Raw genomic sequence first — 26270 nt, forward strand, 5'->3', positions numbered from 1 at the left:
CGGGGCCAAGCTGCACACTTTAAGTGCAGTATGAACGTGCTTCCTTAGTGGGGCCATGGGAGGGGGCTGCTTGGGGCATTCCACTGATCAGGGCAACTTCCTCTGCAGGGATTGGCCGACACCAAGATCCCGCGGTCTGGGGCCCGCGTGAGCCTCAGGAGCAACCACAGCATCTCTGTCCTCCGGATCCCGAGCCAGAGCCAGCTCAGCCAGGCCTCCCAGGGCTCCCTGCACCGCAGCGTCAGCCAGCTGCTGGACCTGCACGACAAGAAGGTCCTGGTGGACGACGCGCTGTGGGAGACCGTCATGGGCCACGACAGCGGCCTGGTGAGTGCGTTTCTCCCGGAGCCTTCGCTCAGCACCCGAGCGGGATGTCCTCCTGCATCTGCTGGGGCCTCCTGCCCCTGCTGAGGGCTGCCTCCCGCCTCACCCGGCACAGGGCACCCCTCCGACCCTTCACCCAACAGCTCACTGGTGTCGCTGTGACTGTTGGACGAGCAGGGTAGAAAAGTCGTCTTGTTTTGTTAGCACACAATAGAGCTCAAAAAATAAACTCATGAGTAAGTGAAGAGACATACATGGTAGAAAGGACTGGAAACCTAATTGGCTCTGTTTGCCATGAGCCCCCAGTGACTGGAATGAACAAATCCCCAGTTTGTACCGCCCGGCAAACTTACTTGTGCTGACTCCCTAGGTGTCTGCTGGCAGGACGGTCCTGGGGACAGTAGGTAATAAACAGAGCCAGCTAAGGGCTTCCCTCGCACTCCCCTCCACGGCAGAATTCGCCACCGGCATTTCTCCCACCCTCTGCTCCTGCTCTCCCCTTTCCTTCTCCCCAAGTTCTATTCCTTCACCCCAAGAGTTGCTGGCTTCCTTGAAGCCCTTCTTAACTAAGGGAGACTCTTAAAGCAAGTTCCCAGACTCCAGGTTCCAATCACAGTGACAAGATAAAACACACAGTGGGCCTTATTGGGCATGATGATGTGTGATAGGCATTTAAAAATATGTATTTTTTGATTTCAGAGAGGGAGAGAGAAACATCAATGATGAGAATCATTGATTGGCTGCCTCCTGCAAGCCCCCCACTGGGGATCGAGCCCACAACCCTGGCATGCGCCCTGACCGGGAATCAAACCGTGACCTCCTGGTTCATAGGTCGATGCTCAGCCACTGAGCCACGTTGGCTGGGCATGTGATAGGCTGTGTGTGTGTGTGTGTGTGTGTGTGTGTGTGTGTGATAGGCTTTTTTAAATCAAGGATTTCCTTGATGCTAACAGGACCAAGTTCCACGGTTCCATCTCAGATCTAAAGTTTCTAAGTGGCAGGAATCATTGGACCAGTCTCATGTCGGATGCACATGCACGCTGGCGGTTTCGGGTGGCTCAGCGCAGCACAGCGAGGGCTCAGGTGCCCGTGTCCTCACCCGAGGGCACAGAGTCCTTTTTTCATGAACTGGGACCTAAGAAACATCCTGTGGCTGCAGAGCCACATAGCTCCACTATCCCACGAGGGGCCATTTGTGCCTGCTGTCCAGGGCTAGGAGCAGGCAGCATGCCCAGCAGTGCCGGGACTGCTCCGGAGATGCCAGTAGGTGGCGCATTAACTTTCCTTATGATTGATATTCCTGAACCTACTCCGTATACAAAGGCAGTGGGAGTGGGGAGCAGGGAGCCCTAGAGCTTGTGTTCCGGCTCTTCCGCTTGCATTTTGAACTAAATCTCAAATACGTATGTATGTGTGTGTGTGTGTATACATACACATGCATACATATGTATACACACATACATAAAGGCTGCGTAAGTACTCCATTTTTAAAATGTTCTTACTTGCCCACCCCTTGTATATATTGTCTCCACGTTGCTGACCAGAAAACAGGCTTAGGAAGGTGAAGGTGCGGCACAATGTGCTCCTCCATGACACATACATTGGCTTAGTGTGTAGCTCACCTGTGCGTGTGACCTGATGCTTCCCGTTGAGTTTAAGGCAAGGAGGGCTCCAACCACACCTCAGTGGAGCGTCGGGGATTAGAACTGCCCTGGGTGGCGGGCGCTGCGCAGCGAGCCTGACCTAACGGGATGGTTTCTTTCCAGTACCTGGACGAGGAGGACCTGATGAACGCCATCAAGGGCTTCAGCTCCGTGACCAAGGAGCACACCACCTTCACTGACACCCACCTGTAGGGCCGCCGCCTGCAAACCGTGAGTGAGCCTGGGGGTGGCTGCACGCCCCATTCCCGCGCCGTCTCCCTGACACACCAGAGGCAGAGCCGCGGCTTGTCATCTGTCATCCCTGAACGACATGAGGACGGTCCCCCTAGCAGAGGTCTAGGAGAGGGGGTGGTTCTGGTGTCTGAAACAAAGGGTGCCGAGCACACGAAAACTCATTGTGAGGAAGCTGAAAACTCCACCTTTCACCTGGCCCTGGCTCTGGCAGAGAGACCACAGGTAAAACCATCAGTGGGCGCAGGGCTGTTACCAGTGAGAGAAGTCAGTCTCAGGGCGAAGTGATTCCGAGAGCATGTCCCTGCGGGTCCCACGACCCTGTAAGGAACAGCCCAGCGGGGTTATCCAGAGGCCACACCCTCGGGAAGGGTTTGTACCTGTTACACTGTTCAGGGACATTCCCCACCTGCCCCAGCATCAGTTAGAAGGGTCTGTTCCCAGGGCCTTTCACTCTTGCAAAAGGCTGTGTGAAGTGCTCAACTTTGTACATTTTCTCACTTTCCCAACCAACTTTTTATGTGACTGACGAGAAAGATGGGACAGTTAGTTACAGCCCGTAGTAATGCCGACCTTGTGCTTCACTGGCAACGTAAGTTACTTTCATACGTATTAAGTTCTCCCTCTCGCCTCCTTTCTTTGTTATGGGAAGAAGACATGGACAAATGTAGTTACACTTTAAACAGCTGTTCCTAAAACAACTGAAAACACAGGTAGTCTTCACCATTTTTATTTGACTTGATAAATAAATACAGGAGAACGGTTGTGAAACCACTGGCAATATGGTAAACTTTAAAGCATTTATTCAATTTTACTCACTTATTTCCTGGAATGAGAATATATACATTTTTCACCAATAAATGCTTAATGCTTCACAATTACCCTATTTGCAGATACTTGAAAGTCATTCCAATCACATGGAAAAAAAAATACAAAAAATTATCTTTTATTCTTACAATTTAAAATATATTCAAAATAACTTTTTTGCAGCAGCCCAGACCTTTGACAAAAATTTCAGAGCTGTAGTCTCCTAAGCATCTAATAGGCGCAAGCAGCGGACCTCCCCCCCGCCATGCGCATGGATAGCCGCAGACCTCGCATATCAACTCTGGTCGCCCAATTTTAAAATCAGACTTGTTAGTGACATCTCTGGGTTTGTAAAGAAAACGATGGTAACTTAAATTCGTAAATATCCCAGCGCATATGGAAGAAACGGGGATGGTTCTGTTTTGGGCATGTGGCAATTAACTGATTAACAAAGTAGCCACGTTCTGATTTAACAGTTTGGATTATTAACACGGTGGCTCCTACACGAGGCAGACTCGCACTTGGTAGTGTTCCCTTCTGGGCGCTCATAGCTTTGTCCTTATCCCATCTGTTCAAACACAGACAACTGCTCCCACTTGGAAGAAAGGTGAAGTGGACTTTGGGCATTTACTATTGGTGATGCGTGCTAAGATAAGACCTACACTTACAAGTACCCTCAGCGACTCGGCCACCAGGGCAGCCTGGTGTTCAACATCAATAGTGTTTTGAATGACACGGTATTTCTCCACACACGTAGCACCTCATTAGGTATCAGGTAAACACTGTGCAATCACAATTAGGGTGAGAGACTAAGTTCCACGCAGAGAAGGCGTGTGATGTACGACAACCTTGCAAGGCAGGCCTCGGGCATCATCTACGTGAGGAATGTGGTCGGTTGGTTCCCATGTTCTCAGGGGGGGCTCACCTATACGGTGCCATCTGGTTAAGGTGGGGTGGTTCCTACATGTATTTCTGAGCTCCCTGGACTAGCTTTACAAATGATCAATTGAACGTGCTTGTAAACCTAAAAATAATCTTCAAAAAGGTCAAAAGAGCTCTAGTTTTTTTCTCGTTACTCCATCTCACTCTGTGAAAAAGATACTAAGTGAAGTCCGACGTTTTTGTCAAGTTTTGGTGTAGAAGCTAGTGTACTGGATCCAGGAGTTGGACTTCCAGCTACAGCAGGGGTGGGGAACGTCCGGCCCACAGGCCGCACAAGGCCCTGCCTGGCCATGGGTGGCGAGGCCATTACATGTCTGACCACATGCAGCAGGCTCACGTTGAAGCTGGTAATTCGTACGGCCTGCACGTAATGTCAAATAGCCAAAGGGCCCTTGGCAGGAGGAGGTTCCCCACCCCTGCTCTGAATGAACAACACCCTACCTGCCGGGTGAGCTCACAGGCTGTACTCCTGCCCCGAGGAGTCGCTCTTCTTGTGCCGAGGGGACGGCGTGGTCTTGGTGGGAGAGGGGGACGCGGTCCCGGGCGAGTCGGTGCCTCCATCGGAGGTGCTGGGCGAGGAGGCCAGGTGGGGCCCTTTCTTCCTGCCCAGGAGCCCTCCTCCGTCGAACCCGCCTCTCTTGCGGAGCTCCCCCTTGTCACCGTCATCCTCGGGCGCCCTCTTCTTGGGTTCCGGGGCAGCGTCGGCTGCTCTGTGTGCTTCCGACCCACCATCGGACTCTCTCGCACTTCTCGTTTCGGCTCCAGGAGCCTTGCTCTCGGCCCCAGCACAGTCCCCCGCCGCCCGCTTCACCTCCGCCTGGATGGGGCCCGAGGTGGCGTCTTCGGGCACAGCGCGCTCCAGGTTTCTGTTCAGGTTGAGGGTCTGGAAGTCGCGGTAGCTGTGGAAGCTCTCAGTCCTCCGTGCCCGGGCTAACAGCGGGCTCTCCCGGTAGGGCCGCATGGAGCCATACGTGGCTGCCTCGTGGATGGTCTCATGCTGCTGCAGCTGGAGGCTGGAACAGGTTTAGAAATCACAGGTCAGGAATTAAACCACAGTGTACGCACATTACATAAATATGTAAAGACACTACCTTCTTGTTCTTATTTCTGTCTGTAAAGATACATTTAAGTACTTTATAAAATTGCATGTGTATAAACTACCCATGCAACTATATCCCAGATGTAGTCAGTGAAGCAGGATTCTGTTTTCAATTACAGTGGCATAAAGTATGTATTAGTTCCAGGTGTACAACAGTGATCAGAGCTTTATGTAATGTACAACGTGACCCCCGTAAGTCTAGGACCCATCTGACACGATGAGATTATTACAGTATTGACTGTACAGTGGAACCTCGTTTCTCGAACAATTCGCTTCTCACCCTGACAACCCGTCCATGCTGACACCTGTAGGATCGGCCTCGCATCCCTCAGGTAATTGAGAGAACGCACAAATATGCATTTTAGCAGTTTCCCTCAGCTAAAATCTCAGAATACTGTGCTGTGAATATTTGTGATTTGCTTTCGTTGCTGCTTATAATTGTTAAATTTTCATGTCCTTTTTGTTTTTAAAGTGTTCGTTTATGGATTAAACACTTCATTAGACATGTACTATATAGAAGAAAGTTTAAAAGAGGGAATCACTGGGGGGTCTGGAATAGATTATTTCTAATAGGAAGAAATGATTCGCTTTTCACAAATCAAGCTCGAGAAACGAGGTCCCACTGCATTCCCTATGCTGTACTTCAAGCCCTCGTGACTGTTCTTGTAACCCCAGCTAAGTTTCTGGATGGAAAGCTGAAAAAGCTGGGGAAAGGGGCTTTGAAACCACGGTAGAACCACCGTAATTCAGTATCGGGCCTTCAGTTTAGATTTGGATTTTTAAAAATACATTAACTAAAAAGATATAATATGCCATTGTCTTAAAAGTACACAATGCATGCAAATTCTGAATCGTTACGTTGTACACCAGTAACTACTATAGTGCTGTATGTCAATTACACCTCAGGAGAATAAGTTACATAATGTCAAGATCAGGAGCAAAAATGCCACATACTATCTAAAGTCACAGATGATGCCTTTTCTGATGTCCTTTTGAATGATTCTCGATCACAAAACAGGCACCCAAATGAGCAGAAATTCACAAAAGAAGGTAAAGGGTAAAAATGTCTTCCTATGCAAAGAACCAGATGCATGCAGTGAGACATTTAGTGAGGAAAGTTTTTTTGAACTGAATAGCACGTAAAGTGTTACTTTGCAATGTCGCTAAAACAACAGGCTTTTGTGAACGAGTTCCCCCCAGAGCAGCGCCGCCCACCTGGAGCTGGCCTCGCGGAGCCGGCTGTGCTGCACCACGGAGGCGGCCGGGCTGATGCTGGGCGTGGCGCAGCGGGAGGTGCTCAGGTCGCACTGGTCCAGCAGCTTCAGCAGCTCCTCCTCCGTCGGGCCGCCTGCATCTGAGGAAGCACACGCATTACACCGAGGCCTGCGCGCCCCTTCCCCCGTCTCCCACGAAACCTACCCTTGTCCTCGCTCTTGCTGACCATGTCCATGGCGGTGGTCAGGTCCCACATCTGGATGCTGCCGTTGGTGTGGCCGGTGAACAGGTAGCGCCGGGGCCGGGAGCCCATCCTGCTGGAGCCCTCGCACTCCCGCACGGTGAAGGCGGAGATGGTCGTGCAGTCCACGGCTTGGATCTCACATATTCTGTAAGCGACGGGACAGACAGCATTGCAGATAAAGTAATTCCAAAATCTGAATCACAGAGTCAGAGGTGAATACACCACACACATAAACAGATGTAAAGGGGGCAAGGCAAGTCACAGGAATCAAAGTTAACCTTTGTTTCTTTGAGTCTCATGAAAAGGTTCTTATAAAATAATGCAGTAAAAGTCATCGAAACCAGGCAAATAATTTCAGTCAATCTTGGAAGACCCTTGGTAAGACATGAGCAGTTCTTTCAAAGGAAGTTATAGACATTCACTAGAAAAGATGTTGGAAATCATTTAAGATTTATGTGTAAATTATAAACATCTGAAACCAGAAGACACATACAGCAGTGGGAGAGGCCTGCGAGCACCCGCCATTAGGATGATACTCTGACCTCTCAGAGCCTGAGCTGTCTGTAAGCAGAAGGCTTCGCATTAGCTGCTTAAGGGGCTGCTGTTCTATTTCTGCTTATTTTTTTATAAATGTAGCTTTTCCTCTGGAATCGTAAAGTTAACAGGTATGAACTAACTGTAGTTGGTACAACACATTGCTACTGTGTGAGCTAGAGAGGAGGGAGGAGGTTAGACCTGAACAAGGAGATGAAATACTATGTTGTCAGGTTGTTACAACAGCAGTTTTAATAAACACTTGGCAGCTTCTTCAAATATGCACAGAACACTGAGTGATTTATAACATTTCTCATGGTAATAATTTTGTCTTTATCTTATAGGCTTTATTTAGTACATAAAATTGTCCAGAATCAACTCATGCAATGAACTTCGATAAAAAATTTATCATCTCAGATTTTATTAAAATAGTAAGAAATTATAAATAATATGCTGAAGGATAACCGAGAAATTATTAAAAGCAGAGTAACATTAATATGAGTATCCATAACTTTCTTAATAAGTACTAATAGGAATTTTGACATGCAAAAAAATGTTATGTTTTTAAAGAAGAGAAATGTTATAGCTCAATGTGTCTGAGGCGGTAACATTTTTAAAACAGTCAAATGGACGAGGAAGAGGAAACGGACTTCCACCAGCATCTACACTAGTTAGGGCTCCACCGGATGGGTCCTCTCTCTGACTCATTTGATCCCATGCCGCCCTACAAGGTGGGGACCTTCTTTTATAAAGAAACTGGGGCTCCGAAAAACAAAGCAACTGAGGGTGAGTGTCGGCAGCTGGTGAGAGGAAGCGCCAGAACCCGCCCTCCCACTCCTGTTTGCTCTGCCGTCACTGGTCCTTCCTAACTGCCCAGCATCAGGAAATCTTACGTGAATCCTAGAGAACAAGCACTCGATATCCTGCCCTGGTTCCAAGGTAAAGCAAGGCCAGGGAGTGGGCAGACTCCTCTCGGCAGTGTGTGTGCCTGGACGCTCATCAGCGATTCAACACCGTGTTGTCTGAGCAGGAGGAGTCCTGACAGGACCCCGCCAGCAGCCTCACCTCTTCCCAGTGGAGGAGAGCCTGACGAACAGCTTGTTGGTGATGGGGACCACTTTCTGGATGAACACCTGCTGATCATCTCGCTCTCCAAAGGGCCCTTGATCAGACGATGCCAAAAGAAGTGCAAGTTTAAATGGTTTCATTTAACATTAATACTGGGGGGAAAAAGGATTTTTCACGCCTGTCCATGTGGCCTTGCACTCCACGTCAAAGAGACAAAATGCAATGATGCGAGGACTTCAACTTGCATTAAAACATTTTTAAGAAATGCATGTTTCAAAACTGTTTGTTGTGCAGTGAGGCTGTTGAAGCTGAAGGCAGGAATACGCTTAGGAGTGTCCATGGTCAGTGCCCGTGGGAACCCGGGACGCATAAGCTCCACCTTCACTCACCACCTTTGAGAATGTGCCCAGTTCCTTTTATGTGCTGACTTTGGGGGGGCGGGGGGGGGCCAACATGCAAAATCTTAAAAATAAAGTGCAACCCCATTCAATAGAATTTAATGAATCAGAAGCCTGTTGCTCCCTGCAAAGGTTTCCTATCTAATTAATGAAAAGATTCAATTATTTTCACTTGGTTGTACTTGGCAAGGCAAATCATTGACTCATCCATTTTAGAAAGATTCTTAACATAAAAGTGTTTTCATAAAAAACTTAAATGTAATATTTTAATTCTCTTATCCCGTCATACTCAATATCTAAAATAATAAAGTATTATTCACAAAAGTATATGATGTACACCACAATATAATTCACACATTACCTTATGTGAATCATACCTAATGAGATGAACAATTACATCTTCATTAAAGAAATAAAGTGCTCCAATTCGCATAACCATCATGGCTTTTAATTATAAACAAAAATGGTTAGCGTTTGGAGATATGTGCTAAATTTGTTTTAAATGGATTTCATAATTTAAATCTCACTTGCAGGTTTCTACTGCTGTTCACACACTCTGCCCCGGCCACACGGGACGTGAAAGCCGACAACGCTCACCGATGTCGTTCCCAGAGGAGTAGCTGCCGGGACTCTCCGTCTCCTCCAGAGACAGGATCTTGAACGAGGCGAGAGGAGTGGAGCCGGGCTGAGTCGAGATCATGCCTCTGAACCGTGTCACCGTCCATGTCCGGACGTGATTGTTATCTGCACAGACTAGGAGGAGGAACACCGAGGAGCTAGTAAACACGGATCTGTAAGAGCACCAGCAAAACACTTTCACAAACACACTAACTTTTTCACTGTGATCACCACTGAATAGATCATAGCACATCTTTTGGAGTGGCAAATGGCATGTTTATCTTGAAATTATACTTAATTTGAGAGAGCTGAATATGGTTTCCCTTCTGCACATGTAAGGTATGTAAGTGCATCTACGGACCCTCATAAAAGTAGCCTATAGAGTAGAAAAGGTTAAAGAAAAGTATTTGTAAGAGAAAAGATAGTAAACAAGTTGCCTAGTTTGTTTTTTAAACCACAGAAACTTTCTCCTTATGTTACTCAGATATTAAACAGACCAGGAGTGACTGAAAACGTATCATCACAAATGACATTTGTCAGAAGCTATTAGGAACCCACTGATAGTTACATGAGGAAAATTAAGATTCCCTATAAAGCTGAGAACTATTTTTATATCAAGTAAGAGTATGTATTTAAAAATATACTCTAACTTCATTTACTTTTTCATATAAATATTAAGTGGGCATATATTGAGATAATCCTAATAAGTAGCCTCTCTTTTTCCCCCTTTGGTCTGAACACATAATGATACTTTTTGGCTTATATTTTTAAATTACTGTAAATTTTGTGGCATACCTTAATAAAAATGTATACTAAGTTGACATGATTTCAGAAACTTGTTATTACCAATAAGTTATGAACTCATCAGTAAATACTAGGAAAACATCTGAAATTAACTGTAGATATACAACGGTTTTTACTGGAAAAATGCCATAGTTGCACATTTTAAAACTTTAGAAAGAAATTTAATTTTGGCTAATTGCAATAGAAATAAAAAATGTACAAATGTTACTTAGGTAACAAAATTCTCAATTCTCACAATACCAGCTTTCTATTAAAAAGACATTTAGTTCTAGGCTGTTTATTCAGCTTCATGGGAAATAATATCCTGATTTCACTATTAACCCAAGGATTCAGAAAAATTTTTAAAAATCTTTAAAATTATGACAAATTTTGTTATTTGGTTCAAATGAGCAACTATGGCAATTTTGTTAATTAAAAACTTCATACTATTAAGACATAAAAACAAACATTATGGCAGTGGTTCTCAACCTGTGGGTCGCGACCCCTTTGGGGGTCAAACGACCCTTTCACAGGGGTCGCCTAAGACCATCGGAAAACACATATATAATTACATATTGTTTTTGTGATTCATCACTATGCTTTCATTATGTTCAATTTGTAACAATGAAATTGGGGGTCACCACAACATGAGGAACTGTATTAAAGGGTTGCGGCATTAGGAAGGTTGAGAACCACTGCACTATGGGAAAAAGAATGCCATTACATTTATACCAGTATATGCATATTTTTTACACATATTGTCCACCAGGTGGCAGAATAACATAGCTGAGCACTGCATACATAAAGTACTCCAGATTTGTGGCTAAGGTGGACATTTTTCTTGACAAATTTACTTAAATTTCAAACCGACATGAAATAGGGGATATTAAAATGCAAGTTTTACTATGTAGTTCTTTGGCACATGCTACAATATCACCTCCATCAAAATAAGAGCAATTACTGCTGAGATTTCTAAGCACTGCCATGCAAAACAGTCTTTCTCACAGGGTCAAATGGCCCGACCCTCTGCCTCCCTCTTGTAGGGGTTTGCAGTCAGCTCTGCCGCAGAAGCTAGTTCTTCACACATAAGGTGCCGACTTGAGGGCTTGGTTTCGGATCTGGCTGCGGCCCTGGCCCTGCAGACTTCTCATAGAGTGCAGTGATGCAAGTACTTCGACTTGCATTAAAAATGTTTAAAGGAATACCTATTTGTAAAAAATGGTATTTTGTACTGAAGGCAAAAATATGCCTAGGAATGTGCACGAGGCTGCTTTGCTGGTCTTCGGGTTTGTGAAACTAGGAAATCCCCAGGCATGGTTCCGCAAGCGGCCTCCAGCAGGGACCCTCCCCTTACCCGACACGAGGTGCTTCTCGGACAGCATGATCTTGGTCACGGGGCTGCGGTGCACGGTGAAGGTCTGGAAGAGCTGCGGGCCCGACCCCACAGTCTCGGGGTGCTGCACGATCACCCGCACTGCCCCAGAGCTGGTACCGTAGGCGATCTCAATCCAGTTCCCACTGACACCTGGGGCGCAGGGGAGGGAGGGGGACATTAGGCCACAATAAGCCATGACGGAAGCTGCCCTCGCAAAGCTCCCCTGCGAGTGGGGCAGAGCTGCCCCAGTGCCCCACCAGCCCCATCGGCCCAGCTCAGGAACCGGGGACTCTGAGCATCCCCTGCGCTCTGTCGGGTTCTCACAGCAGCTCTCACACACGGATCATCTACTCCCGTCTACCCACCTCTACTCGACAGACAGAAGCCTAATCACCTTTTTATCCAGGTCACCCTGTAGAGCAGGGGTCCTCAAACTTTTTAAACAGGGGGCCAGTTCACTGTCCCTCAGACCGTTGGAGGGCCAGACTATAGTTTTAAAAAAAAACTATGGACAAATTCCTATGCACACTGCACATATCTTATTTTGAAGTAAAAAAACAAAATGGGAACAAATACAATATTTGTATTTGCATGTGGCCCGCGGGCCGTAGTTTGAGGACCCCTGCTGTAGAGTGCCCGAGACATAATAGGTATTCTTTAAACATTTACTGAGCAACACATCGGATGCAAAGCCATAGTCCATATTTCTTCTAGCCCAGCATGACCATCTCTTGTACTTTGCTGCAATACAGAATTTTCCTGGAGGAGTCGAGTGGTGTATATAGTATATCCTATTTTACAGTTTCAAAACCCTTCGCCCTGGAACACACACCCCACCTGGTTATATCACACTCACCGCGCTGTCTCTAACCCTGCCCAGCTCCTCCCGTCAGGCCATCTGTGGCTCTGTTTCTACACAACTGCCCAGGCCCCACCCAGAGTTAAAGAAGGATGGGGTTCAGCGGCCTGTCCTCTTCAAGAGCTTCAGATAGGGAGCCTCTGACTCTACCAGCTCCTGGCCTGGTTCCCCTCAATGCCTGAAGGCCCTGGAAAGCACTTCTCCTGGCCTGTTGGCGGCTCCTGCCTCTGCTGAAGCAGCGTAGCCTCTAATTTAGACAAAGGAAATGCTGCTCACTCTGCAGAGGCAAGCTTGCTGTGAAGGGCAGGGCAGCAAAGATTCTAACCTGTGTACCCACACTGTCCATTACAGCCACAGAGGAGCCAGAGGCGGCCTGGAAAGCATTAATGCAGAGAACCTGCCTGGCTTGCTGAGCCCAATACAGTTAAAATCTCACCTCAGTCTCAATCCAAACCCCCGGTGCACTAGAATATTGGTTTTTTTTTCGGATCAAAGAATTATTTCCTTTAGTGAATTACATAAAATGACATTTTATCAGTAACTTTCAGACTTATCGATATCATTGTGCACATTTCCTAAAATTCCTTTCATTACTGATAATTTAAAGTTCCCATGTATGTTTACTGTTCACCCCAGAATATAAAAACTCTGTAATTTACAGAACTTAATTGCATTGCAAAGGCCTTTGAAAGGCAATGAAAGTTACAGACACTGAACTTGCAAGTAAAATGCCTTTCCAGAACTTAAATTTGAAATCTGCAAAGGAAATAAGTTCATCTCTGTCCAATACAGATGAGCAGTCTAAGAGCTTCTGTCTCTGGTTAAAAACATACAGCCTCCTAATTTCAAAACAAAATCAGCTACTGCAACAGGAAGGTCAATGTGCAATATGTTGGTAATCTGGGTTGATGCTGTAATGATTCGGAGGAGGCAGGTGCCGTGTCACACCCCCGCTGCTGCCTGTCTCTGGGCCATGCCTGACTCTGACATGAAAACAAGTGTAATCTTCCTGCAGACGGGGAGGGAGGCCCAGCGCTGCAATGGAGGAAGAACGCAGGGCGCCTGCGGGCACTGACTTGTTTTGGGGGTGAGGTACACGCTCAGCGCGGTGATGGCGTCGTTGGAAGGGTCGTGGTAGAGTTCAGTCACCAGGAGATCGTTGTCCTTCATCCGCAAAGGGAACTTCTGCATGTCTGAAACAGAAACGCTCAGGTCATGTCGAACCAACAGTGCGTTTATTTAACACTGAAGAAGGGGTGTGTTCTTGTCGTTTAACAGAGGCCTGGGAGCAGGGCGTGCTCACTCACCGATGTAGTAGATGGACCCGTTGTTACAGCCGAGCAGAAGGAACGACCCAGCAGTGTCATAACTAGTTATGGGGACGACATCTTGAACCTGATGTGGCGAGATTGTCATCAGATGTCAGATATTAATTACAATTTATTTTCTGCTCCTTTTCTCAAAATTCTTAATAAAAACACACCAATATTCACTGTAAGTGGGGCTTAGAAATGGGCGTTTCGTACGTACACACATGCGCGCGCACATGCACAGCAAATGGTGAAGAACCACGTATGTGATTCCCTTTAAAGCTTTTAAAAATGTGAATTTCCACAGGGGCACGTTCCTTTCAGAATTTAGAAGGATTCTCTCTTTCTGCACATGGTTCTGAGACCGCAGCACTCTGAGGACTGGAAGGCCAGGTCTGAGCAGGGCACACAGCGATCAAGGCCTGCTCAGTCACCTAGTGAGGGCAGACTTAGACCAGAGCACAGATCAAGCGACTTCCGCATAGTACGTCTCCCCTCGATAACCTTCCTTTCTGTGAAAAGACAGCTCCCCTACTTTCACTCTGCCCACTGCAGGCTTCACCTTGTTTCCTAGGAAACGGCATTAAGGCAAATATGCTTCATGTTTTGTTTTTTCAACCACTAGAATAAAAATTCAGTTTCCAAGCAGATCAACATAGTTGCAAATTAATAGCTGCCTATATTTGTGCTAAAAGAAAAGCAAAGGGCATGATTTTTACTACAAAACAAAACAAAACTGAAAGTATGGTTTGCTAGAGCAGAGTAGTGACAATAAGGAAGATCCCATGCTCTTCCCTGGGCACAGCTAGGACTTGCGCGTGAAACCTCACAGGTGCCACTCAATGCAATGCTCTCCACGTACCAGGCACTCCAGCACGGGAAGAGGGATGCAGAGGCTTGTGCATTTGTGGGCAACAAGAAAAATAATGACAATGGCTGCCAATCGGTGTGCAGCACGATCAGAGGGGGGAGGAGGCTCATTGAGGCCCAGCGTGGGGGGAGGGCAAAGGCCACGGAAACATGCAGAAAAGTGAAGCTCGGGAACTGGACAGTCACCGAGGAAGAGAAGGGGGAAGGACGTGCTGACAGAGCAGCAAGTGTGAAAGCAGAGCCAGGCCCATTTCTGTGGAAAGGAAAACGCAAAAGGAGCTAAAAGTTGCAACTCAAACCACGTCAAGGAAATAAATGGCAAATCACAGTTTAAACACTTTTTGCAGAATGACTTCAAATTCTTAAAAACAGTCAAATTTTATCCAGAAGCAAATTTGCCACTAAATATATTCACTTCTTCTGTAAAATCAAACGGAAACAAAATGAACTCCACAACAAGCAAACAGATGCACAGTCAGCAGGAGTTTCAGACGCTCTCCTGGCTGCCACCTGCTCCAGGTAGAACTCACCTGCCAGTGCTGAGTGACGGCGTTCCACACGCCCACCTTCCCCGTGTGGCTTGTGGCCACCAACTGGTTACCGATGAAGAAGAGAGCATCTACGGGGACGCCGAGGCTGAACACTCCTAAGATAGTAAGAAATAACGAGGCTGATCAGTCATCAATCAAACCCAAACCTTAAAAACATCTTAAAGGCGACTATTTTTAACCGAGGCTCATGCCTACAAATTAGGTGCTAAACACTTTGGGGACCAGAAAGAAGCAACTCTTCAGCAGCTTACACACCCCTAAAGCAGACAGACGGCTGCCCCAAGTCCTCGCACACCGACAGGACGGCCTGTCATCGGAAGCCGTGGTTCCCGCACCTGTTGATCATTCCGATTTGCCAGGTAGATTTAAAACGAACAGAATAAAATAACCGGCCCCAGGAGCTATGCCAGGCCCCTCAATCAGAAAGCCACTGCGCTGCTACAAAGTACATGGAGATTTAGCTGCAGTTCGTGGACCAGATTTCTGGGGACCACTGGTCTGAGGAATACAGACTTGGGACCCTCGATCTAGAACCTGGAAATAAGCAAAAAAAAAAAAAAGGTGTGGGGGGTGGCGGGTGGGGGGTGGGGGGACAAACAAAGGAGTCATTCAACACTCAGAAACCCAGGCCTTTACTCCGCTTGTCTAAACCCCTCGATTCCCAGCAAGTAGATGTCAGTGTAATTTATACAAAAGGCACTATGTTAGGCCATGGATTGACAACACAAGCCAGGAGCTTATGGTATAAATCAGGGGTCCTCAAACTACGGCCCGCGGGCCACATACAAATACAAATATTGTATTTGTTCCCGTTTTGTTTTTATACTTCAAAATAAGGTATGTGCAGTGTGCATAGGAATTTGTTCATAGTTTTTTTTTTAAACTATAGTCCGGCCCTCCAACGGTCTGAGGGACAGTGAACTGGTCCCCTGTTTAAAAAATTTGAGGACCCCTGGTATAAATAGAGGAAAAAATGCCAACAGCCAATTAGAGCATAAGGTAACAGTAACAGAAGATACACAGGTATAAACTACCCAGGGAGGTCCAAGGGGTAGGAAGGGTTTGAAAATATTTCTTAGGAAAGAAGCTGTGTGAGTGGGTTTTTAAAAAGGTGAGCAGGAGTTCATCAACTGGGGGACTGGGCATGGGAAGCCCAGGGAATCTGAGGAAAGGGGGAGGGGGAGCAGTGAGGGAGGTTGGAAGGACCAATATTCCACACTGAGAGCAGGAGCGTGAGGTCTGACCCAGGGAAGCCTGGGCTGCCCTGGGCGCGGACAGCTGGGGAGGGGCCCTGCCTCTCGGGGGCCCAGGCGCCTTCCTGGCTCTTGCTCTCTCATCTCTAAGCAGCTGCAGTGGAAGGTCTCGGTGTCTAGTTCACCTTCAAAATGTCACAATCCAATTGTGACACAAATAGTATTACCTTAGTTATTTGAAAAACACTTTATGAAAACTGTCTTTTTATCCAAAAATAATGGGAAAATACCTCACCTATTTAATGTGGTTTTAAGCTGTGTCACATATCAGTTTACTTTTTAAAAAAGTACCTATTATGTGACTACATGAACAATTTTCTCAGCATCTAGCTTAGAAAAAACAAGGCATTGAAGAAGTCATCGGGAGAAACAAACCAATTAAATGCAATGGCAGCACGTATTAAAACCGTAAGCCGGGAGAGAACGGATTTCTTCTGAACTGCATGCACACCTGTAGCAGGTATGCCTCTTTCTGTGCAAACCTGCACCGCACACAAACAAGACCAGCAGCAATCAATAACCCCGTGAACAGTCTTAACCAATCTTAAAGCCAGGCATCTCTCAGGAATAAAAGTGATCGACACTGGACGAAAAGAAAGAAAAAATCACTGCTATTGATAGAAATGTCTCATATATATATTTTTTGTATGTGAGTACATATTTATGTACATGAATATACTATTTTAGTCCAACCAAGAAAAAAAACAAACAGCAGCAGCAAAATAAAATTAACACACAAAGAAGCTCAGCCCTGTGGCCAGACCTGGCTGAGAAGGAAACGTGCCACTTCAAAGCAGAGTCATCACTTCACGTGCAATTTCAAGAATTCTTACGGAACAGGACTTTCATTTTGATGTCAAAACAATTGTGCAGAGCATGCGAAACTACCTGCAGTACCACGGGCTCGGCAAAAGGTAGAAACAAAACCAGGAAAACCAACCTGCGTGGACTACTCTAGAGAGAGACGAGGGCCTGGGAAACCGAGGAGGACGTTCTGAATGACCAAGACATTTGAAGTGTCACTGCTGCTGAGGCCCCGCAACCTGACCGCCGTCCACAGGGAGGGCAGGATCAGCAATGACAAGGCCCGGTCCTGAGGGGCCCGCTGGGGGAAACAGTGCCAGCAGCCGCCGCCCAGCTGCACCATCCTGCTCACTGAAGTTACAGTGAAGGGAGGGCAGCCCGTCACGGACACACCAGCCTGACCACCTCCCGGATGCTGTTGTCAGGCCCTGGAGAACATGTGATAACGAATGGTCTCTTACGGAGTGTGAACATCACTATGTAGGGTCTCACAGCACACCTCCTACCCCATGAGCCTGTGCAAGCACAGCACAGCCAGCAAGCTCCTTCGCTGACTGGTACATCACAGGGGCAGGTTGAGAAAGAAAAAACACACACCACACCCGACTCCCTTTCTGGGCCATTATTCCCTTTTTCACTCATTATCTTAGGAGAGTACAGGGTCCAGGCTACGTGACCTGTGCTAAGGTCTTACGTTTTCTAGAATCTCTGGTGGTAGGGTTGGGGGTAACCAACTCTAAGTTGCCCAAGATTCACTCAGTTTATTTTAACCATTTCCACTACCCTCTTACTAGCAGCTTGAGTTCTGTCTTACAATCGCTGTAGCCTCGGCACTGTCCACTACATTATCGTGTGGAAATCCAGGTTTCCCTCCCACCTACAGAGAAGCATACGAAACGACAATACGTTGCTGTGTTTTGCAGTATTCCTTTTAAACATGTTCTGAAGACCTTTCAAAATTACTGTTTATAATCTAAAATAAAATGTTAAGATGTGCTGTCCTTCTATTTAGAGATGGACCCCTGGCTTCAACATGGGCCATCAGCAGCTGCCCCTCAGCCTGCACCTGCACCATCTAAGCTAGAAGATGCCCACAAACAGGGCCCGTCCGTTCTGACTCACGGAAAGGGGGACTTTAAAGAAACTGGGCAAACTATGGGAAAAGTTTAAAAATAAAAATGACCTTTCCTTCAACTTCATAGATGTTAGTAACTTGCCTTATTGTCTCTTATGCAATAAGATGTTTTGCCAGGTCTGGGTCCATTGAGAACAAATGTTCAGAGTTTAAAGTAAAAGAAATATTTTTTTAAAAAGACCCCGAACAGCTGCAGCAATCCTGAGAAAGAATAAAGTAGCCGAAGCCGGTTTGGCTCAGTGGATAGAGCGTCGGCCTGCGGACTCAAGGGTCCCAGGTTCGATTCCGGTCAAGGGCATGTACCTGGGTTGCCGGCACATCCCCAGTGGGAGATGTGCAGGAGGCAGTTGATTGATGTTTCTCTCTCATCGATGTTTCTAGCTCTCTATCTCTCTCCCTTCCTCTCTGTAAAAATTCAATAAAAAATATATTAAAAAAAAAAAAGAATAAAGTAGGTGGGATCTCAATACCAGATATCAAATTGTATTACAAAGCCACTGTTCTCAAAACTGCCTGGTACTGGCCCAAGAACAGACATATAGACCAATGGAATAGAATAGAGAACCCAGAAATCGACCCAAACCAATATGCTCAATATTCGACAAAGGAGGCATGAACATACAAATGGAGTCAAGACAGTTTCTTCAATAAATGGTGTTGGGAAAATTAGACAGATACATGCAAAAAAATGAAACTAGACCACCAACTTACACCATACACAAAAATAAACTCAAAATGGATAAAGGACTTAAACCTAAGACGGGAACCATAAAAATACTAGAGGAATCCACAGGCAGCGAAATCTCAGATATATGCCGAAGCAATTTCTTCACCGATACAGCTCCTAGGGCAATGGAAACTAAAGAGAAAATAAACAAATGGGACTACATCAAAATAAAAAGCTTCTGCACAGCAAAAGAAACCATCAACAAAACAACAAGAAAGCCCACTGCATGGGAGAACATATTTGCCAATGTTATCACCGATAAGGGTTTAATCTCCAACATTTACAGGGAACTCATACAACTTAACAAAAGGAAGATAATCAAAAAATGGGCAAAGGACCTAAATAGATACTTTTCAAAAGAAGACAGAAGGAAGGCCAAGAGACATATGAAAACATGCTCAAAGTCACTAATCACCCGAGAGATGCAAAACAAAAGGACAATGCGGTATCATCTCACACCTGTCAGACTGGCTATCATCAACAAATCAACAAACGACAAGTGCTGGCGAGGATGCAGAGAAAAAGGAAGCCTCGTGCACTGCTGGTGGGAATGCAGACTGGTGCAGCCACTGTGGAGAACAGTAATGGAGTTTCCTCATAAAACTAAAAATGGAACTTCCATTTGACCCAGTGATCCCACTTCTAGGAATATATCCCAAGAAATTAGAAACACCAATCAGAAAGGATATATGCACCCCTATGTTCATAGCAGCACAATTCACCACAGCTAAGATCTGGAAACAGCCTAAGTGCCCATCAGCAGATGAATGGAATAGAAAACCATGGTACATCTACACGATGGAATACTATGCTGCTGTAAAAAGGAAGGAACTCTTACCATTTGCAACAGCATGGATGGAACTGGAGAGCATTATGCTAAGCGAAATAAGCCAGTCATAGAAAGATAAATATGACATGATCTCACTCATTTATGGAATATAATGAACAACATAAACTCATGAACAAAAATAGATCCAGAGACAGAGAAGCATTGAAAAGCATCGATCAGATGCTCAAACCTCAGAGGGAAGGTAGGGGAGGGTGGGGGGTCAGAGGGAGAGATCTACCAAAGGCCTTGTATGCATGCATATAAGCCTAACCAATAGACACAGACAACAAGGGGGTGAGGACATGAGTGGTGGGAGGGAATGGGGGATAAGGACACATATGTAATACCTTAATCAATAAAGAAACCCTCATTAACATAGATGCCAAAATCCTCAACAAAATCTTAGCAAATCAGATCCAGCAGTACATCAGAAAGATCATACACCATGACCAAGTAGGATTTATCCCAGGGATGCAAGGATGGTACAATATCCGAAAATCAATAAACGTGATACATCACATAAACAAATTGAAAGAAAAAAACCACATAGTCATATCAATTGATGCAGAAAAAGCATTTGACAAAATCCAACATCCATTTTTGATAAAAACTCTCACCAAGGTGGGAATAGAAGGATCATACCTCAACATAATAAAAGCCATATATGACAAACCCACAGCCAACATCATACTCAATGGACAAAAACTACACCATTTCCCCTAAGAACAAGACAGGGATGCCCACTCTCACCGCTCCTGTTTGACATACTACTGGAAGTATTAGCCATTGCAATTAGACAAGAAGAAGAAATAAAAGGCATCCAAATTGGAAAAGAAGAAGTAAAACTGTCCTTATTTGCAGATGACATGATATTATACATAAAAAACCCTATGCCAAAACCGGTTTGGCTCAGTGGATAGAGCGTCGGCCTGCGGACTGAAAGGTCCCGGGTTCGATTCCGGTCAAGGGCATGTACCTGGGTTGCGGGCACATCCCCCGTGGGAGATGTGCAGGAGGCAGCTGGTCGATGTTTCTCTCCCATCGATGTTTCTAACTATCTATCTCTCTCCCTTCCTCTCTGTAAAAAATCAATAAAATATATTAAAAAAAAAAAACAAAAAAAAAACCCTAAAGACTCCATCAAAAAACTATTAGACTTAATACATGAATTCGGCAATGTAGCAGGATACAAAATTAACGCCAAGAAATCTATGGCATTTCTATACACCAATAGTGAACTTACAGAAAGAGAGACTAAAAAAACAATCCCATTTACCATCGTACCTAAAAAAATTAAGCTACCTAGGAATAAACTTATCTAAGGAGGTAAAAGACCTCTACTTAGAAAACTACAGGACGTTGAAAAAAGAGATAGAGGAAGACATAAACAGATGGAAGAACATACCATGTTCTTGGATTGGTAGAATCAACATCATTAAAATGTCCATACTACCCAAAGCAATCTATACATTCAACGCACTTCCCATTAAAATACCAACGGCATATTTCACAGCCTAGAACGAACTTTCCAAAAATTCATATGGAATAAAAAAAAGACCCTGAATAGCTGCAGCGATCCTGAGAAAGAACAAAGTAGGTGGGATCTCAATACCAGATATCAAGCTGTATTACAAAGCCACTGTTCTCAAAACTGCCTGGTACTGGCCCAAGAACAGACATATAGACCAATGGAATAGAACAGAGAGCCCAGAAATCGGCCCAAACCAATATGCTCAATTAATATTTGACAAAGGAGGCAAGAACATACAATGGAGCCAAGATAGTCTCTTTAATAAATGGTGTTGGGAAAAATTGGACGGATATATGCAAGAAAATGAAACTAGACCACCAACTGACACCATACACAAAAATAAACTCAAAATGGATAAAGGACTTAAATGTACGACGGGAAACCATAAAAATTCTCGAAGAATCCAAAGGCAACAAAATCTCAGACATATGCCGAAGCAACTTTTTCACCGATACAGCTCCTAGGGCAATGGAAACTAAAGAGAAAATGAACAAATGGGACTACATCAAAATAAAAAGCTTCTGCACAGCAAAAGAAACCATCAACAAAACAACAAGAAAGCCCACCTCTTGGGAAAACATATTTGCCAATGTCATATCTGATAAGGGCCTAATCTCCAACATTTACAGGGAACTCATACAACTTAACAAAAGGAAGATAAACAATCCAATCAAAAAATGGGCAAAGGACCTAAATAGACACCTTTCAAAAGAGGACATTCAGAAAGCCAAGAGACATGAAAACATGCTCAAAGTCATTAATCATCCGAGAGATGCAAATCAAAACAACAATGAGGTACCATCTCACACCTGTCAGAATGGCTGTCATCAACAAATCAACAAACGACAAGTGCTGGAGAGGATGTGGTGAAAAAGGAAGCCTCGTGCACTGCTGGTGGGAATGCAGACTGGTGCAGCCACTATGGAAGACAGTATGGAGTTTCCTCAAAAAACTGGAAATGGAACTCCCATTTGACCCAGTGATCCCACTTCTAGGAATATATCCCAAGAAACCAGAAACACCAATCAGAAAGGATATGTGCACCCCTATATTCATAGCAGCACATTTCACCATAGCTAAGATCTGGAAACAGCCTAAGTGCCCATCAGTAGATGAATGGATTAGAAAACCGTGGTACATCTACACGATGGAATACTACGCTGCTGTAAAAAAAGAAGGAACTCTTACCATTTGCAACGGCCTGGATGGAGCTGGAGAGCATTATGCTAAGTGAAATAAGCCAGTCAATGACGGAAAAACACCACATGATCTCACTCACTCATGGATAATAAAGACCATTATAAACTTATGAACAAAAATAGATACAGAGGCAGAGCTGCCTCAAACAGACTGTCAAACTACAGCAGGAAGGCCGGGGAGGGTTGAGGGGTGGGAAGGGGGGACGGGGGAGTAAGAGATCAACCAAAGGACTTGTATGCATGCATATAAGCATAACCAATGGACATAAGACACTGGGGGGTAGGGGAGGCCGGGGGATTGTTAAGCGCGGGAAAAAAAGGAGACATATGTAATACTCTTTGTAATACTTTAAGCAATAAAACAATTAAAAATAAATAAATAAATAAATTATATATATATATATTAAATAAACGTGAAAAACTCTTTAAAAGCCAGAAATGTCTGCGGGACTTTTATCCTGGAAGTGAAACAGGCAGGAAGCATCTCGCAGGTCAGGTGATGGCATCTACTGGCTACAGAATGCCCACGCCTGCTGGGAAAGGAACAACTGGACAGGCAGCTCAGCGGACGAAGAGGCCGCCAGGAGCCCAGCACGGCCACAGAGAGACGCAGTGAGCCTCTGAGTCAGAGACTCCACGGGGACCACATGGCGTCTGCGGACCTGCACTGCTTTCCTGCGAACAGCTGAGCACAGGGCTGGGGCTGGCCGGGTGCTCTGCTTCTATTCTTCGGTACCAGCACCGATCGGTACTGAAGAGCTTTGATGTGAATGTTTGGCCACAGGCTCGTGGTGTGGACACGCTCTGTGCTAGAGCACCTGCTGACAGTTGCACGGCGGGTGCAGAGCACGCTGGGTAAACAGCAGGCGCTTGGCATGCCTCAGAGCAGCGGCACTGACTTGTACTGGTCCTTAAATTCTTCTGCGCTAGGTTTCGCGTGCAGTAAAGTGGTGCAAAGACTGTCTTCCTACTAAAACATCACTTTTTCCCCTCAAAGATCATTTCTCTCCCACTGAGCGGTCCCGTTACCACCAATTAGCTTTGCTATTTACGGGCAATCCCGCTAAGCTTCAGAATATCACAGATACCAGCAAAATGCAGCAGACACGAAGCTTTTCCCACCGATTTCCGTTCCGCTTCCTCCATCCTGGACGCTCCACAGGATGATGCTGCTCTCCGAGGCCACGGCGACCATTTTGTCTTTGTCTCCATGGGGACCTCCGACCACCTTCGCATTCAGAGCTACTCGTTCAACTGTCCAGTCCAAATACGGGCTTGTGAACACCTGCTGCCACCCCGAGGACTCTTTGATTCTGTCAAGTGAGAACGGGCACAGGTGACTCATCAGTAACTCGGCAGACAGTGCAGCGCACGTGCCCCAAAGTCTACTGTTCACAGCGCACCCCCTGCCTTTATGTTACATACAAAACGTTGTTGGTGTCTACCATCTAAAATCCAGGAAAGGAGTGCTGAAATGTCTTCTACTTACATACTTACAAAATCGAAACCGCTTAAAAAGAGATTAGAGTTCTATATTTCTGCCAAGAATAATTTACGAAAGCCCTCCAAAAAAAAAAAAAAAAAAAAGGCATTAGCAACTTAAGCTGAACCTTCCATTTTTCTCCACAAACAATTGCTACTATCATTAATTCTGGGTAGGTATGGCCAACAAAAATCGGAATTTTAGGATCATTATTACCCCTTTCAGTTAATATTAGTAACTTAGACCACACACTTTCAACCTATTGTTTCTCGTACCCGAGAGGACAGTCCCCCCAGGCACCTGGGAGAAGGAGCAATGCGATATAGCATCATCCAACACCTCGGCACCAGCAAACGTAGGAAACCCGAGGCTTGGAAACCCTTCTGAGGACTGGACTTGAAAGGTTTCACTCTAAGTGAAAAAGAGGCCTATTAATTCCCTGTACATAAAGGCTTACCAGGATTCAGATTTGTGGTTGATCAATATATAATGTCTTCTTTAATATTTAATTTACGATGACACACCTGCAAGTTTTTAATAATTTCCCCCCATCGTAAGCCTTTCAGACACGCACCCCGTGTGGTTGTGCGGCAAGCCTTCCACATCTAGATCCTGCGCAGTTGTGCAATCGTGGCAATGGGCGACCTGACTGTAACTACAGAACACCTACCTATCTTCAAAATTACACTAAACAGATGAAACTAAATTATAAAGCATCTCTTTGCCTTACCTAATAATGTACAACCTAACACATTTGTCCAAAGGTCAAACTCAGGCACTTAGATACAATGGTCCGAAGGACCCAAATGAAATCACTCTAGTTCCATTTTTGTTTTAAAATGATGCTAGCCCGGCCGGCAGGAGGTCACCTGTTTGATTCCTGGTCAGGACACATGCCTGTTGGGTTGGGAGCTCGATCCCCAATAGGGGGTGTGCAGGAGGCAGCTGATCAATGATGCACTCTCATCATTGATATTCTGTCTCTCTACCCCTCTCCCTTCCTCTAAAATCAATAAAAACATTTTTTAAAAATGTATGCTAAAATAACACAACTATAACTCAGACAAAAAAAATGATCCTTCTTATTAATTTTAGGAATTAAGATTGCCTTAATTAACTTCAAAGCAAGAGAGAAATATATCAAATTTTCCCAAGCATTGAATGATCTGTAATTACCCTATTCAGCCACCAGATGGGATTCATGTGTTAAGATAAAAAAATGGAAGCAATTATCTAACAAACTCTGAAAACTGACACACATTGAGAAATCAAATGTTGATGTTCTTAGGGACTAACTGTTCAGTGAGGAGAGGCAGAAGTGATGCAACGAGGTGAGTGATGGGATGCTGTGATCATTAGGAACAGAAATAATAACACTTCAGGGTGTCCCCAAAAATGTATACACACTTTGAATACCATTATTAATTCCAATGGGTTAAATCTGAAAAGAAACACCAACTGAGCTATCAGCTGTTAAAGTGTGTATATATTTTTGGGGGACACCGTGTATACGCAATCTAGTCTTCTTCGGGGTTCATATCTCCAAGTTCTTTTTTCTCTATAGAAATTAGGGTATTACAAAATAAGGAGAAGTCAAAAAAAAAAAAAGAGTAGAAATATCAAGATAGCATATTTGAAAACGATTATAACAACCACAGAACTTAATCCAATGTGTAAATTTACTTTAGTTTGTAAGTTAAAAAATTAAGTACAAAGAAGAAAGACATATTTTCTCTATCCCTTTCCACAGAAGTAATGCAGAATTTAAAATATAAAATACTACAGAGTGAGTGCTGCTATCCTGGTGTCCACCTGCCTCCTGCTCTGGTGAGCCGATACCTGGCAGCCAGGATTCTATGCAAGGAGTGTGGCTACCTTCCACGGAACGTCTCAGAAACACATGAGGGAACCAGGCCCACGAGTTTTGGAGCTTATTGTAACACACTGACCTACATTGTATGGGAAGAGACAACATGTAAGATCATAAGAGTCTAAAATTAGATTGTGTGTGTGTGTAGCAAAATAAAAGCGTTCATGTTTAAGAGTGAAAGGATGATTTCTGTAACAATCAAAACATAAGTACCTACCCACTGGGAAGAAAATAGATTCCTAAATCTCACACCACATACAAGAAGTAAATCCCACAAAGACTAAAGCTCTCAAGTCTCAAGTACGATGTGAAGCTCCAAGGGGGCGAGTTAGAGAACTCCTCTGCATTAGTGCAAGGAACTGCTCTAAACCCAGCGAGAAAGAAGCAGGAGTGAAGCCTAGCAACGTAGGAAACAAGTGAGCCAGGTGGAGACTATCCAGGGTGCACTGTGCACTTCCATTTCTTTTAAGGTTTGAATTTATCTATACTAATAAAAGCCTACGTGGTCCTCGCGCCCTTGCACGCAAAGTCACCACAAGATGGCCTT

General features: G+C 45.1%; 2 protein-coding genes across 5 annotated transcripts in view; one reads left to right on the plus strand and one right to left on the minus strand.

The window, feature by feature from the left end:
- Positions 1-9079, plus strand: part of USH2A (usherin) — a 398687-nt gene extending 389608 nt beyond the window's left edge. The window contains 3 exon segments of the mRNA XM_070401429.1: positions 109-327; positions 2091-2198; positions 9060-9079. Coding sequence (XP_070257530.1) covers positions 109-327; positions 2091-2180 — 309 coding nt within the window. The 3' untranslated portion in view covers positions 2181-2198; positions 9060-9079.
- Positions 2934-26270, minus strand: part of KCTD3 (potassium channel tetramerization domain containing 3) — a 40871-nt gene continuing 17534 nt past the window's right edge. For all 4 annotated transcript variants that reach the window (XM_070401431.1, XM_070401432.1, XM_070401430.1 and 1 more), the window contains exons 9-18: positions 23493-23683; positions 14872-14987; positions 13469-13556; positions 13238-13354; positions 11282-11452; positions 9124-9279; positions 8126-8222; positions 6487-6671; positions 6283-6421; positions 2934-4981 (exon numbers count right to left, since the gene is read on the minus strand). In XM_070401431.1, the coding sequence (XP_070257532.1) occupies positions 4423-4981; positions 6283-6421; positions 6487-6671; positions 8126-8222; positions 9124-9279; positions 11282-11452; positions 13238-13354; positions 13469-13556; positions 14872-14987; positions 23493-23683 (1819 nt within the window). In that variant the 3' untranslated portion in view covers positions 2934-4422. The remainder of the gene's footprint in view (positions 4982-6282; positions 6422-6486; positions 6672-8125; positions 8223-9123; positions 9280-11281; positions 11453-13237; positions 13355-13468; positions 13557-14871; positions 14988-23492; positions 23684-26270) is intronic.

Source organism: Myotis yumanensis, unplaced genomic scaffold (assembly GCF_028538775.1).
Source record: "Myotis yumanensis isolate MYYU_CA2020_CCGP unplaced genomic scaffold, mMyoYum1.0.hap1 SCAF_22, whole genome shotgun sequence".
NCBI classification, from domain to species: Eukaryota; Metazoa; Chordata; class Mammalia; order Chiroptera; family Vespertilionidae; genus Myotis; species Myotis yumanensis.